Source organism: Ctenopharyngodon idella, chromosome 6 (assembly GCF_019924925.1).
Source record: "Ctenopharyngodon idella isolate HZGC_01 chromosome 6, HZGC01, whole genome shotgun sequence".
NCBI classification, from domain to species: domain Eukaryota; kingdom Metazoa; phylum Chordata; class Actinopteri; order Cypriniformes; family Xenocyprididae; genus Ctenopharyngodon; species Ctenopharyngodon idella.
Genome location: NC_067225.1, coordinates 10,264,116 through 10,277,500, shown reverse-complemented (window position 1 = coordinate 10,277,500; position 13,385 = coordinate 10,264,116). Strand labels below are relative to the sequence as shown.

The following is a 13,385-nucleotide window of genomic DNA, read 5'->3' as shown; positions in this document are numbered from 1 at the left end:
CAACATTTTGCATCGATTTTAAAACAAATTAAATTTCAGCTGTAAAGCAGCTCTACAGAATATAATGATGTCATTATTCAGCTCAGTTGAATGCTGTTTTAATTCAGTTCAATGTGTTAATGTTGCAAAGCTCATCATTATGATTAAACAAGATCAATTCAGCTATAAGCAGGGCTATTCAGCTTAAAGGATTAGTTCACTTTCAAATTAAAATTATCCCATAATTTACTCACCCTCAAGCCATCCTAGGTGTATGTGACTTTCTTCTTTCTGATGAACACAATCGGTGAACCAACGAGAATGAGCTGAAGAAAGTGTCTCCATCCACATCCATCCATCATAAACATACTCCACACGGCTCCGGGGGTTAATAAAGGCTTTCTGAAGCGATCCGATGCGTTTGAGTAAGAAAAATATCTATATTTAACAAGTTATGAAGTAAAATATCTAGCCTCTGCCAGAACGTCTTCTGTATTCAACTTAGGAAGAAAGTGTAAAAGTCTCGCAGGTCAAGAAGCTTACGCTTCGTTCTACGCCTTCCCTATTCAACTTACGGAAAAAGCTTAACTGATGTGACGCCAGTTTACACTTTCTTCGTAAGCTGAATATGGAAGGCGGTCTGGCGGAAGCTAGATATTTTACTTCATAACTTGTTAAATATGGATATTTCACTTCAGAAGGCCTTTATTAACCCCCCGGAGCCGTGTGTAGTACGTTTTGCTTTGGATAGAAGCACTTTCTTGAGCTTTTTACTTTTTTTATAAAGCTTAGATGTGTCAGGATATTTATTAATATAACTCTGGTTGTGTTCATCAGAAAGAAGAAAGTCATATACACCTAGGATGGCTTGAAGGTAAGTAAAGCTTGGGGTAATTTTCATTTTAAAGTGAACTAATCCTTTAAATCATTTCAGTGTTGAGTCAGTTCAATAACAGTATCAATATTGCAAAGTTAGTGTCATTATCCAGCTCAATTCAGTTTTGTTCATATTTAAAATTGTCAATGCAGTTAAATCGAAAATAATATTAATGAATATGGTTAAACCCTGAATTTAATAGAAAAAAAAAAATGCACAACAGTTATACCAGTACATTTTGCTAGACATTATACAGTGACATATGAATGGATTAAAAAAAAAGGGAAACTCATTGACCTGGTTTAGACTTCACTGAATGAAGCACTTTATACAGTAGAGGTAACACTGCACCTGTTGCTACACTAATTATCCCCGTCATTACTCCAGTCTCTTCATCAGGAGAGTTTAATCAAGCGTAAACAACTCAAATCACCCTCTTTCCACCAACCTATCATGCCTACAACCCCCCCAAAATCACACTGCTGTACATCCATCATTATATCCTCCCCATATTCTGTTCTGTGTTCTGAATATCATGGGTTGTTTTAAATACAGTGGTTTATTTAAATAAATATATATGCATATTTGATTAAGGTGAGTCACTGTCGGGCAAAAACGCTGTTTTTAGATGCATCTGTCATTTTTGAGACTTTGGGCTTTTTGGCTTTTCATGCAGTGTTTTTTCAGACTAGTGGAAAGAAAACATTTTAAGTGTATCATTTAGAGCACTTCATCTATTTGCGTCTGTAGCTTTCAATTCCAGTATATATCTTTAAAGGCTGTTTTCTCAAAATGAGTTTTTTCTCCTGTACATGAGCCAGAAATCTCCACTTCAGTTTCATTAACAAACACCAGACTTTACAGGTTTATTCCTCTCTATATTCTGAAGGTTTTTACAGATGTTTGTTCTCCACTGATGCCGTTAGCCGAATATTCAGAGTGATATCTGCCGATACCGACACTTTTATACCTTCTTTTAAATTAATGAAAATTTAATTATAATTAATAATTATTCATTATATTATAAAATTATTATATTTTGAAAGAAATGCAAATAAAAACGTTATTCTCTCCATTTCATCAACTTGTTTCAGAGTAACTGGTATCAGTTATAAACATAAACACATTACTCAAATTAATATTAACACACATTAACTACATTCTGAAGATTAAATTAATATTTCTTAACTTTAATGTTATTAATCCATATAATTACTATTAATATTGAACATCAAACTGGTTTCTTAGCATTTTCTTTACACAAAGCCCAAATGCAGTGCATTTTTCTGCCCTCTTTTGATTGACAGGATATATCGGCCCTGACTATCGGCTGATAGCCGACAGTGTGAAAAGAAAAAATGACATTTTCACCATTTTTTAGTAATAAAATGTTGTACAAAACCAGGCAAATTATATATGAACAAGCTAGAGATGTGCCGATATATCGGCCAATAATCGGCATCAGCGCATCTCTAGTTTGTTCATATATAATTTGCCTGGTTTTGTACAACATTTTATTACTAAAAAATTGTGAAAATGTCATTTTTTCTGGCATTTTTTTCTTGACAGTATTTTCTGATTTATGGAGTGATTAAAAGAGACATCCACAACGTATGCAAATTAGTGCATATTTAATTAGATAACACATAATTTGCATATGTAAACATTTCAGAAAACTTGTAATACAAAAAATGTTTGCAATTCTTATTGTTATCAATCCACTAAGGAAGTATGGTGATATCTATTATTTATTTATTTTTACCCTATTCCTCTGGGATGTCTCGCCTTAAATAAATATATACATATTTGATATATATAGTAACACACACACACACACACACACACACACACACACACACACACACACACACACTCTCTCTCTCTCTCTCTCTCTCTCTCTCTCCATATATATATATATATATATATACATCTATAATGTTACAAAATATTTCTGTCAAATAAATATTGTTCTTTCGAAATTTCTATTCATCAAAGAATCCTGAAAAAAAAAAAAATACTGTTTTCAATGTTTTCAACAATGATAATGATAATGTTTCTTGAGCAGCATATCAGCATATTAGAATGATTTCTGAAGGATCATGTGACACTGAAGACTGGAGTAATGATGTCATAAATTCAGCTTTGCCATCAATAATGCATTTTAAAATATATTACAATGGTAAACAGTTGTATTTTTTCTGTGTTATGCATCCATCATTATATTGTCCCCATTCATGTTCTCATGTTCCTTTCTGTGCTGTTCTGAACAGTACAGACGTTCCTCCTTCTTCCCACTCCTTCCCAGCTGCCAGTCTCTCTCACTCTTTTTTCTGCCTTTGCTGTTACTGCCACTGCTGGCTGCCATGGCAACACTCTGGCATGATGTTCTAGAAGGTACAGGAAGTGATGACCCCACATGAAGCAGTCCTTGTTGTGATTGTGTCAGTCTGTCAAATACCAACTGACACTGGTCAATGCAGCAATAGTATATAATATTTAATAATATAATATTTAATAATATTTAATAATATTTAATAATATAATATAATATAATATAATATAATATAATATAATATAATATAATATAATATAATATAATATAATTGATAAGTGGATCCATTTTATATCTCTCCCAAAAAGTAGTGGTCCAAAAAAGATATGAAGTATGAAATACCTGTCTGTGCTCCATATTTCATAACATAAAGCTTCATGGTACAGCTATACTCTTACATAACCCTGTAAATTTTGACATAGGAAATAATAGTCAATTTTTTTTTTTTTTTTTTTAATGGAACAGTTTGTTGCACCTTTAGGCAAAATAAAATAAAATAAAATAAAATAAAATAAAATAAAATAAAATAAAATAAAATAAAATAAAATAAAATAATTGATATTTGATAAATAAATAATAATTTTAAATAAATAATTGTATTTATGATATTTATATGACCAAAATGTAAGATGAAATTCTGATAATATAATGTATTATAAATTAATGAGATCATTATAACAGTATAGCAGACTACTAAATATCACTTTTTGCTTTATATCTTCCAGTAACATTTCTTAATAAGATGATATTTAAATTCAAATTTTTTATTTTTTTTATCAAATCTCTGTAGTTTTTATTATGGGGGGCAAAACATATAATGTAATGCAATACAATGACGATTGAGAGAGCCTGTTGATCATATTTGATACTCACATTTTGGCATGATTTTCCTAAAAAATAATGTATGGATAGTCAAGTAAACCTAAGTTACTTCAGTCCAGGTAAGTGTTCATCTTGAAATATTGCTAATAAAAGTTATTCAAAGATTTCATAGCAAAAAGACTATACAGTATACTGCCTTATAAACTATCAATCAGACGACAGAAGGCATGTAGTAGATTGTGTGCAACAGGTTTTGATCATGTTGATAATTTAGAGGCCTTAGAAATGTGTTTATCAATTTGATAGGCTTTAGGGTTAAAGACTGCTCTATTTTTGTAACCTTATGAAACCTTTTAACAAGCTGAGCTCCAGTAAAACTCACACACATGTAACGCTGCTCCGTCCTGCCCTGACTCGCCCTGAACATACAAGCTGAATCCTGAAGGTGCTGAATGAGCTTATATTCAGGGCTTATATAATCATATCTCTCAGCTCTGAGACTTTATTCATAATTGTGCCAGGTGGGTGGAACAAGCTTAATCCCCATTGAGTCTCACTGTGAGATGATCGGGAATGTTCTGCTGCGCTCTGAAAGGCCAAAGAAGAGCAAAACGCATGGATATTGTCATTTGCCATGAGGGGAAAGGGACGTAATGGTTTAAAACTGGTGCAAGAAATAAGACTTAGGTGTGCCAGGTGAGAGACAACAGACTGTCATTGCAGGTTTGAAGTGAAAAAATGTGCAATGTTCGTTATCACTGATATGATCAATGTTACTACACCTACCAAAAGCTTCCAAAGGTGTTGTTCTGTAATGATAACTATTGTTTGAAGTCAGTCTTCTGATCCGGTCTTCATCATCATTCATGTTTGTATGAAATCATCCCAGCTTCATTAATGACTCCCCCCTCACATTATCTAACCATTGTGTGGGCGAGTTGTTTTTGTTTGAAGTCCTTGGCAAAGTTTCACGAATGTTGTCAAGGGACGAAAATTACTGTTGCAAAGAAAAGAGTTTTGAAGAATACATCACTGCATCAATGTTTATTTACATGAACCATTATATCATTGTTTATCAAATAAATCACTGTCAAAAAGAGGAATAGATCTCAGCACAACTCAACTCATCTCCATATATATATATATATAGGGTTTATTATATATAAGGCACAAAGTATTTATAGGATACAAATACTTTAGCTAAAGTAATATGTTTTGCATAATGTCTGAGTTAATACTTATTCAAAACAATCATTTTAGCCAAGTTTATACTATTTTTTGTTTATTTTGATAAATAAAAGAATTTATTTTTGTTCAATAGACATACTGTCATTAAAATATGTTCATGTTAAAAATGCAGAAACAAACATATTTTAAAAAGTAAAGATTCTATAAATCATATTTTTAAATATGATGGTTTCATTATAAATATGGTGATTATGTGGTGATTAAGGTATATCCAAATTTATATATGATAGAAAAGTCAGCCAGCTGTTTATTATCTTGTTAATTATTATGCCTTTTGCCCCAACAGCAGGGGCGCTTTTTACCCCAAATACCATACTTTTACATATTCTTCTGTTATTGAAAATATGTTGCTTTAATTACCTTGAACAAAACTGAAATCATTAACAAGACCTTTGTCTCAAAATATAGTCAATAATTTTATCGATTCTCATTTGCTACATAAATCTACCACATTTTTAAAAACATTAAATATTAGATCAAATTGGAGCAGAATCAAATTTGCTTTGCTGTCCGCAATTGCATTAAGGATCAGCCAAATTTCCACGTGCATCAACAAAAGAGGTTATTAAGAAAAGTGCTGAGCTGAATTTTTGTGCCATCTAGTGGTTTAAAAGAGAATAAAGTCAAATGCGCCTTTTACCCCAGTGCGTCTTTATATATAAGATACAAGGGGGCTAAAGGCGCACAGGGGTAAAAGGCGCATTTGACTTATATATGTGACCCTGGACCACAAAACCAGTCATAAGTTGCACGGGTATATTTGTAGCAATAGTCAACAATACATTGTATGGGTCAAAATTATTAATTTCCTACTGTAAATATATCAAAAAATGTATTTTTGTGAGTGGATATGCATTGCTAAGGACTTCATTTGGACAACTTTAAAGGTGATTTGCTCAATATTTAGATTTTTTTGCACCCTCAGATTCCAGATTTTAAAATATTGTCCTATCCTAACAAACCATACATCAATGGAAATCTTATTTATTCAGCTTTCAGATGATGTATAAATCTCAATTTCAAAAAATTATGACTGGCTTTGTGGTCCAGTGTCACATATATCAAATAAAAGTCCTTTTGAGCTTTATATTCATCGAATAAATCTGAAAAAAAGTATCATGGTTTACACAAAACTATTAATCAGAACAGTTGTTTTCAACAAGAGTACTGGCTGCTGAAAATTCAGATTTGCTATCAATAATACATTTTTTAAATATATTATAATACAAAAAAGTTGTAATAATATTTCACAGTATTACTGTTTTGTTTTTTTTTGTTTTGTTTTTTTAATTTTTACTGAATTTTGATCACATTAATGCAGTCTGGGTGAGCATAAGAGATTTCTTCCAAAAACATGAAAAAAAATGTCTGGTTACACTTTTTTTCGATAGTCCAACTTAGACATTCTACTAACTATAAGTAACTAACCTAACCTGAACCCTTACCCTAAACTGACCCTTTACCTAATTATAACCTGACCCCTAAAACCAAGTCTTGACCCTCAAACAGGACTTTAAAAGGCTCTCAGAAAGTCTGGACTGGCTAAAATGTCCTCACTTGTCTCTTATTGTCCTCACTCTGATGGTCTAAAACTCAAACCACTCCTCACAAAGATAGTTGTACAAGTACACACACACACACACACACACACACACACAAAATCTTTATATATATATATATATATATATATATATATAGATGTGTGTGTGTGTGTGTGTGTATGCATATATATTGTTATTTCACATACAATTGAATTGCATAGGCGTGAAACTGTTTATGTCTTGGCCCATTAGTTATTTTCATCCATACTCGCTGTGGATTATGTCTTCTGAATTCAGCTGAGTGTCTCAGAGGGGCTGTAACTGTAACTGTACAGGGACAATACAATAATCTTATAGCCAAGATTAGCCCATACCAATATAGCCTGTAGTACAGAAAGACATAAGCCCCTCGTGAATAAAGTACAGAGATAAACAAACTATTGCTGATGCTGATGACAAAGTGAAAGGAACTGATGTGATGGGATATGATATGTATATATGATTCTTATCAGTCAATGTGCTATATTAATTCATTCTGTCGGTGTGTTTTTCATGTTTACCTGTGTCTTCATAGAACGAGAAAATCATCCTGACGTCTTTACAAAATGAAAACAACATTGTAGGTCCAGAAAAATTCTGTTTGAAGTTTCTTCTATTTTTAATCAGTTGTTACGCTTCAGAAGTTATCATTACATACTTCGACTAATGTACCAATTTACCATTTAATGTGCTTTAATTCGCTGAATGTTGCACTCTAAAAAATGCTGGGTTAAAAACAATCCAAGTTGGGTTGGAAATGGACAAACCTAGCAATTGGGTTGTTTTAACCCAGCGGTTGGGTTAAATGTTTGACCCAACCTGCTGGGCAGTTTTATTTAACTCAACTATTGTTTAAAAATGACTATATGTCTGGCTTAAAATGAACCCAAAATAGGTTGGAAATTTAAAATCAGACACATAATTACTAGAGGAAACAATAATAATCAAAAGGTGAACATTTATTAATAAGCAATTTAATAAATATTTATTGTTTAGTTATTATTCATTAAACTTATTAATAAATATTAATTTGGGTTCATTTTAAGTGAGCAATACAGTCATTTTTAAACAATAGTTGAGTTACTGTAAATAAAACTACCCAGCAGGTTGGGCAAACATTTAACCCAACCACTGGGTTAAAACAACCCAATCGCTGGGTTTGTCCATTTTCAGCCCAACTTGGGTTGTTTTTAACCCAGCATTTTTTGCGAGGAACAATAAACCAAAATAAATAAGCTTTTTTTAACCTTTAGTTTAATAAAAATGTCTCTCTGACAAAAACTATCATAAGTATGATATAATAACTTGCAGGTTAGTAGAACTGCATCCATTTATTTTGTGTTTCAGTGGAATCATGAATGCCTGAAGAATATATCTGTCTCTTGTTTTCTCTCTGAATTCACTATATTAATCAGGCTACTTTACATATAACCTACGGAAATAATCCCACATTCCCACAAATGGTTTGACAGTCATCTCTAGTATAAATAGAAAGCCGAAAGAAATATTGTAAATTATTAATTGTCTGCTTCATCCTTTCTGTGGTCCATAGATCTCGCTTCCTGCTGCTGGCGTTTCCACGGCAACCGCATTCCTGCAGCTGCATCCGTCTGTGTCTGCATCAGACAGCAGCTTACAGTTACATAAACCCCTCATTTAACACGAATCATCTTCACATTGAAGGTTCATTCAAGAATAATGCCTAATTCATGCTTGCTGGTGCATTGTATATCGCTTTAAGGGCTCATTAACATTCATGTCTGACTCTGCAGCCTCTCCTGCTTCACTCTGAGGAACACTGATTGAATATAGAGGCATCTGTACATCCGTGCATATCAGTATTATATAGGTATATTATACGTTTACGGACACCGTATTGTATCTAGCCTAATAATTAACTCCGGCCGTCCGGTTTCATGTTTAGGGACAGCTATTGTACGAGATACAGCTTTTCTCATCCCACGCGTTTGATCTGCATCAGACCCTTTACTAATATAGCCGTTGCCATAGAGACGGAGCGGAATGCGCCCGCTGAATTCCTATGGCCGGTTCTGCAGCCTTCCGTCACAATGACACTTCTATCAGACTGCACCAAAATCCAGCCAATCAAATGTTCGAACAGCCGAACCACGTGTTTTATTCACAAATTCTGGGGGTTCTCTCATTTCAAACCAGCTGCTTCTTACTCGCTCAATGACTCATGCACCCCTGAGGCCATTTTCACACCGAAGATGTTTCTCTTGAGGACTACCTGTACCTGTATAGGAGAAAGTGAACGGTGTCACCATTATATATATATATATATATATATATAGTCAAGCCAAAAATTATTCAGACACTAGATAAATTGTTTTATATTTTCATGGGTGCATGCAGGACACTATAGTTCATCTATGCAAGTGAGGATAGCAAAATAAAGTAAACATATTATTATTACCTGACATAGGCTAATTAAGATTCATTTCTTCTGACACAGTTGACAAACTATAGTGAATAAACTGTAATAATGAATGAAATGTTCAAGGTGTCTAAATAATAATAATTTTGGTATATATATATGGAATGTTGCAAATGCTGGGTTAAAAACAACCCAAGTTGGGTTGAAAATGGAGAAACCCAGCGATTGGGTTGTTTTAACCCATTGGTTGGGTTAAATGTTTACCCAACATGCTGGGTAGTTTTATTTAACTCAACTATTGTTTGAAAATTACCATATGGCTGACTTAAAATAACCCAAAATAGGTTGAAAATTAAAAATCAGATACATAATTAATAGGTCAAAATCAAAGGTGAACATTTATTAATAAGCAATTTAATAAATGTTTATTGTTTAATTATTATTCATTGAACTTATTAATAAATGTTCATTTCCAATCTATTTTGGGTTGATTTTAAGCAAGAAATACAGTCATTTTTAAACAATAGTTGAGTTAAAACTACTCAGCAGGTTGGTCAAACATTTAACCCTGGGTTAAAACAACCCAGTCGCTGGGTTTCTCCATTTTTAACCCAACTTGGGTTGTTTTTAGGAACATCAAAAAAGCTCTTTTTTTAACCTTTAGTTTAATATTTATATAATCCCGGCTTAATACTATTATATATAGTTAATACTATAATATTTATATATTTAGTTTAATAGTTATATAATCCCGACTTTTATCCGATTCTAATTCAAATCAATGAAATGAATGCATTTTAAACTAATAATTTTATTACTGAGATAAATCATATATGACGTCTGGAAGTCTGATGTTTTCACCGACAGCCAATGGTTTTTACCGCAAGAGCAAGTAGAAAATTGATTTTTAATTTACTGTAACCTCTGAAACATGATATGTGAGAGTCGTGTCGAGGTTTGTAAGATAATCGACCAAGTTCAAGGTCCCCCTATATTTAATAGCAATAGAAGTAGTTTCCATTGACACATTTAACCTATTAGCGAAACTCAAGGCTAGTTTCAGCACCACGGCTAGCAACCCCTCCTGAATAAAAACGGGCCCGATACATATTTATACACAGAACTTAGTCACGAACAACTGATTAAATGTAAGTGTTTGTTGTCCAGACTCAAAATAAATCGATTTAGCAGCTATACATGCTGAAAAGGTGAATTCAGGGACTGGGTTTGTGTTGTTACAGCACGCGCTCCTTATCCGACTGATTATCTTCATCAAACATGCAGTGATTTTCCTGCACAGGAATGACGTATACCCTATAACACTGTTGCTCGTTTTTATGCATGATTAAAATTCAACCAATGGTCGAGTTTTGTTGAAAATGCTGAAATCATTTTAGCCTGTGCTCTTTCATCTCCATGCGATATTATCAATGTCAGCAAAACCTTGATCATTTATGCTCGCATTAAAAAACGCATGACTTCAATCACGTCCCCTTTTCACCATCAAAACAATAAAGAAGCGGGCAGAGAGTCTGGGGGGTATTTGTATTCATATATTTTCAAATATACAATATAAAACATTACGTTTTATACTATGACAATTGGCACATATGACTGTAGAGAATCGTTTTGTTGTAAAACAGTACATTCAGATAGACAGCATCAGGCGCCACAGGAGACAGGAGGAGAGTGTCTGTTGCAGGCCAGCACCCCGTGACAACATCGTTTCTGAAACTAATAGAAAAATAAGACCCCAGCACTGAAGCTAATAATTTACATCTCTCGTTTTAGCTCGGCTCCAACACCTCTTTGTTAATATTATTATTGTTTTCTTCTTCTTCAAAAACCACAATGATGATACGAGTAGAATTCTTTAAGCATGCATTAAGTAAACTATGAAGAAACCCCAGATCGCGCTCGTGACATTCACTGGGTCATGAAGGTTGTATTTTACACATGTGATAACGTAAACCCCCTCTCACTGAGGTGAGGCGAAATCCGTTTCCATAAACCAGCAGTAGTAGAGTGAAACACTCTTACACCTTCAGCAGTCGGGCCTTACATTCATTCCACCCTCGAAGGAAGGGTGCGGAGAGGTATCAGAGAGCTTCTCTCTCCTTTCAACACTTAGCGGTCCAGATTATTAGTATTATTACTCCATCTTCCGTTCGTATCGTTTGAGCCCCCCTCGTTCTTGAGGTCCTGGAAGACCTCGGTGAAGAAGTGCGGGTCGGAGTTGATCTGCAGCATTTTGGCACTCATTTTATCAATGATCCGCAGGGAGCGCTCCCAGAACACCTCCTTGTTGGTCTCCACCAGGAAGGGCTTGAGCGGGTACGAGATCTCGTTGCCCATGTAAGAGTAAGCCAGGTACAGGCAGGTGAGAAAGGTGGCCTGCAGCTCGTACTCGCTGGAGATATCCTCGGTCACCGCCTCGCGGCAGAGCAGGTAGACGAACACCAAGTTGGCAGGAGTGATGAAACCCTGGTCTTGCCAGCCTTGGATGAGCAGCGAGCGGTCGACGTTTCGGAACCACAGGATGATCTCGTTTGGGCTCAGCTCTTTGAGTTTGTAGCACCTCCTGCACATGAACTCGCTCAGGCAGCGCAGGAGCTCTCCTGTGGAGGCTTGCACGATGACTCGTCTCGGGGAGATGATGGAGCGGCTGCTCGGCTGCCGCTGGACCGAAAGCAGCTGCTTTCCGTTCTGGGACGCATTCTGGGTTTGATTGGATCGAAGGCTTTTATCCGGTACTGTAGGGACTGGCACTGCAAGAGGTCCAGACTTCGTCTTGCGCTCAGAGCCTGATTGGGACTTTTTGAGATTCTCAGTGTTAAGCTGGTCCACCGGGTTACTGGTGTGAGAAACGGGTGGGTTCGGGTTCACTTTCTTGGCACTCTTCTTCTTGGCCGAGGCAGCGACTAGCCGCTTCCACGTCAGAGCTGATATCAGCACCGAATGGCGCTTGAGGCTCTTCTCCGTCTTGCCGCTAGCTCCATCCGTTTTCTCATCCAGAATCCCTCCTTTTCTGGAAGTGGGGGAAATAGAGAGCACCGTGCCCATCTTTTCCACTGACGACCAACACCCACCACCGGCCCTTCGGAATGCGCTGTCTCGCCTTGAGTGCCTCGGGGAGGTGCGACTTCAGAGTCACAGGTTCACGTCCATTTATGTTTCGCGTGACCACTGGGTATACAGTGGGGAGAAAACAGCTGTTGAGTTGATTAGGTTAGCGTACCTATGTGATAATCGATGCTCGCTTCGGTCACACGCGCGCGCTCCGCCACTCCTTCTGCATCCCACTGCGCGCGCAGCCTCAGACAGCGGGAGCAATGGGCAGGACTTGCAATGTGTAGCCGGGCAAAAAAACTAAAGGTACAGACCTGTAAACCGGGATAAGCCTCCCTCATCTGCCAATCCTGATTCGACGTGAAAGGACTGATGTCTGGTTTCACCAACCAGAGAAGCTTTGCTCGCATCTTATATGAGCCTGTATGTGGGTTAGACAGTCTTTTTCCAGATTTCTATTTTTATACAAGGGGTACAGAGAGTATTTCTGGATTTTTACCAACAATGCTTCATAATTACATGTGTTCAACTTGCAAGGTGACAAACACAGACGCACAAATCGATTCCCAAAATATGTCTCACAGCTAGAACGGTCAAGCTAAAAGGAGAAATGGAAGAATAATTCGTTGTAGCAAGTTTTTCTTAATTGTGTATTTTTGATTGACACTGTCACTTCAAAATGGTTTACATCATTCATACTTTTTTAAATAGCTATAGATACCACAACACAAATAAAGGGTCTAGTGGTACAGGTGCATTACTTACAGTAGCCTCAGACATTTTAGCAGCTTATGCTCCACCTTGTGGACATTCATTTGTGAAACACAGAGTCTTATAACATTAGCCCACTGTTATGTTTAGAGTTGCACTGTAAAATATGGTAAACCTGCAATTTTTACCCAACACACTAAAAAATGCTGGGTTAAAAACAACCCAAGTTGGGTTGAAAATGGACAAACCCAGCGATTGGGTTGGGTTAAATGTTTGCCCGACCTGCTGGGTAGTTTTATTTAACTCAACTATTGTTTAAAAATGACTGTATTTCTTGCTTAAAATGAACCCAAAGTATGTTGGAAATGA

General features: G+C 35.7%; 1 protein-coding gene across 1 annotated transcript; it reads right to left on the bottom strand.

Moving 5' to 3' along the window:
- Window positions 1-10,774: 10,774 nt before the first annotated feature.
- cdk5r2a (cyclin-dependent kinase 5, regulatory subunit 2a (p39)) lies at window positions 10,775-12,628 on the bottom strand. The gene has a single exon (XM_051898253.1). It carries the CDS (start codon window positions 12,297-12,299, stop codon window positions 11,364-11,366), a length of 936 nt encoding a protein of 311 aa, XP_051754213.1. The 5' UTR covers window positions 12,300-12,628; the 3' UTR covers window positions 10,775-11,363.
- Window positions 12,629-13,385: the final 757 nt, after the last annotated feature.

Excerpts from the sequence above, each read along its gene's own strand:
- cdk5r2a (XM_051898253.1), bottom strand. The coding sequence starts at position 12,299 with ATGGGCACGGTGCTCTCTATTTCCCCCACTTCCAGAAAAGGAGGGATT.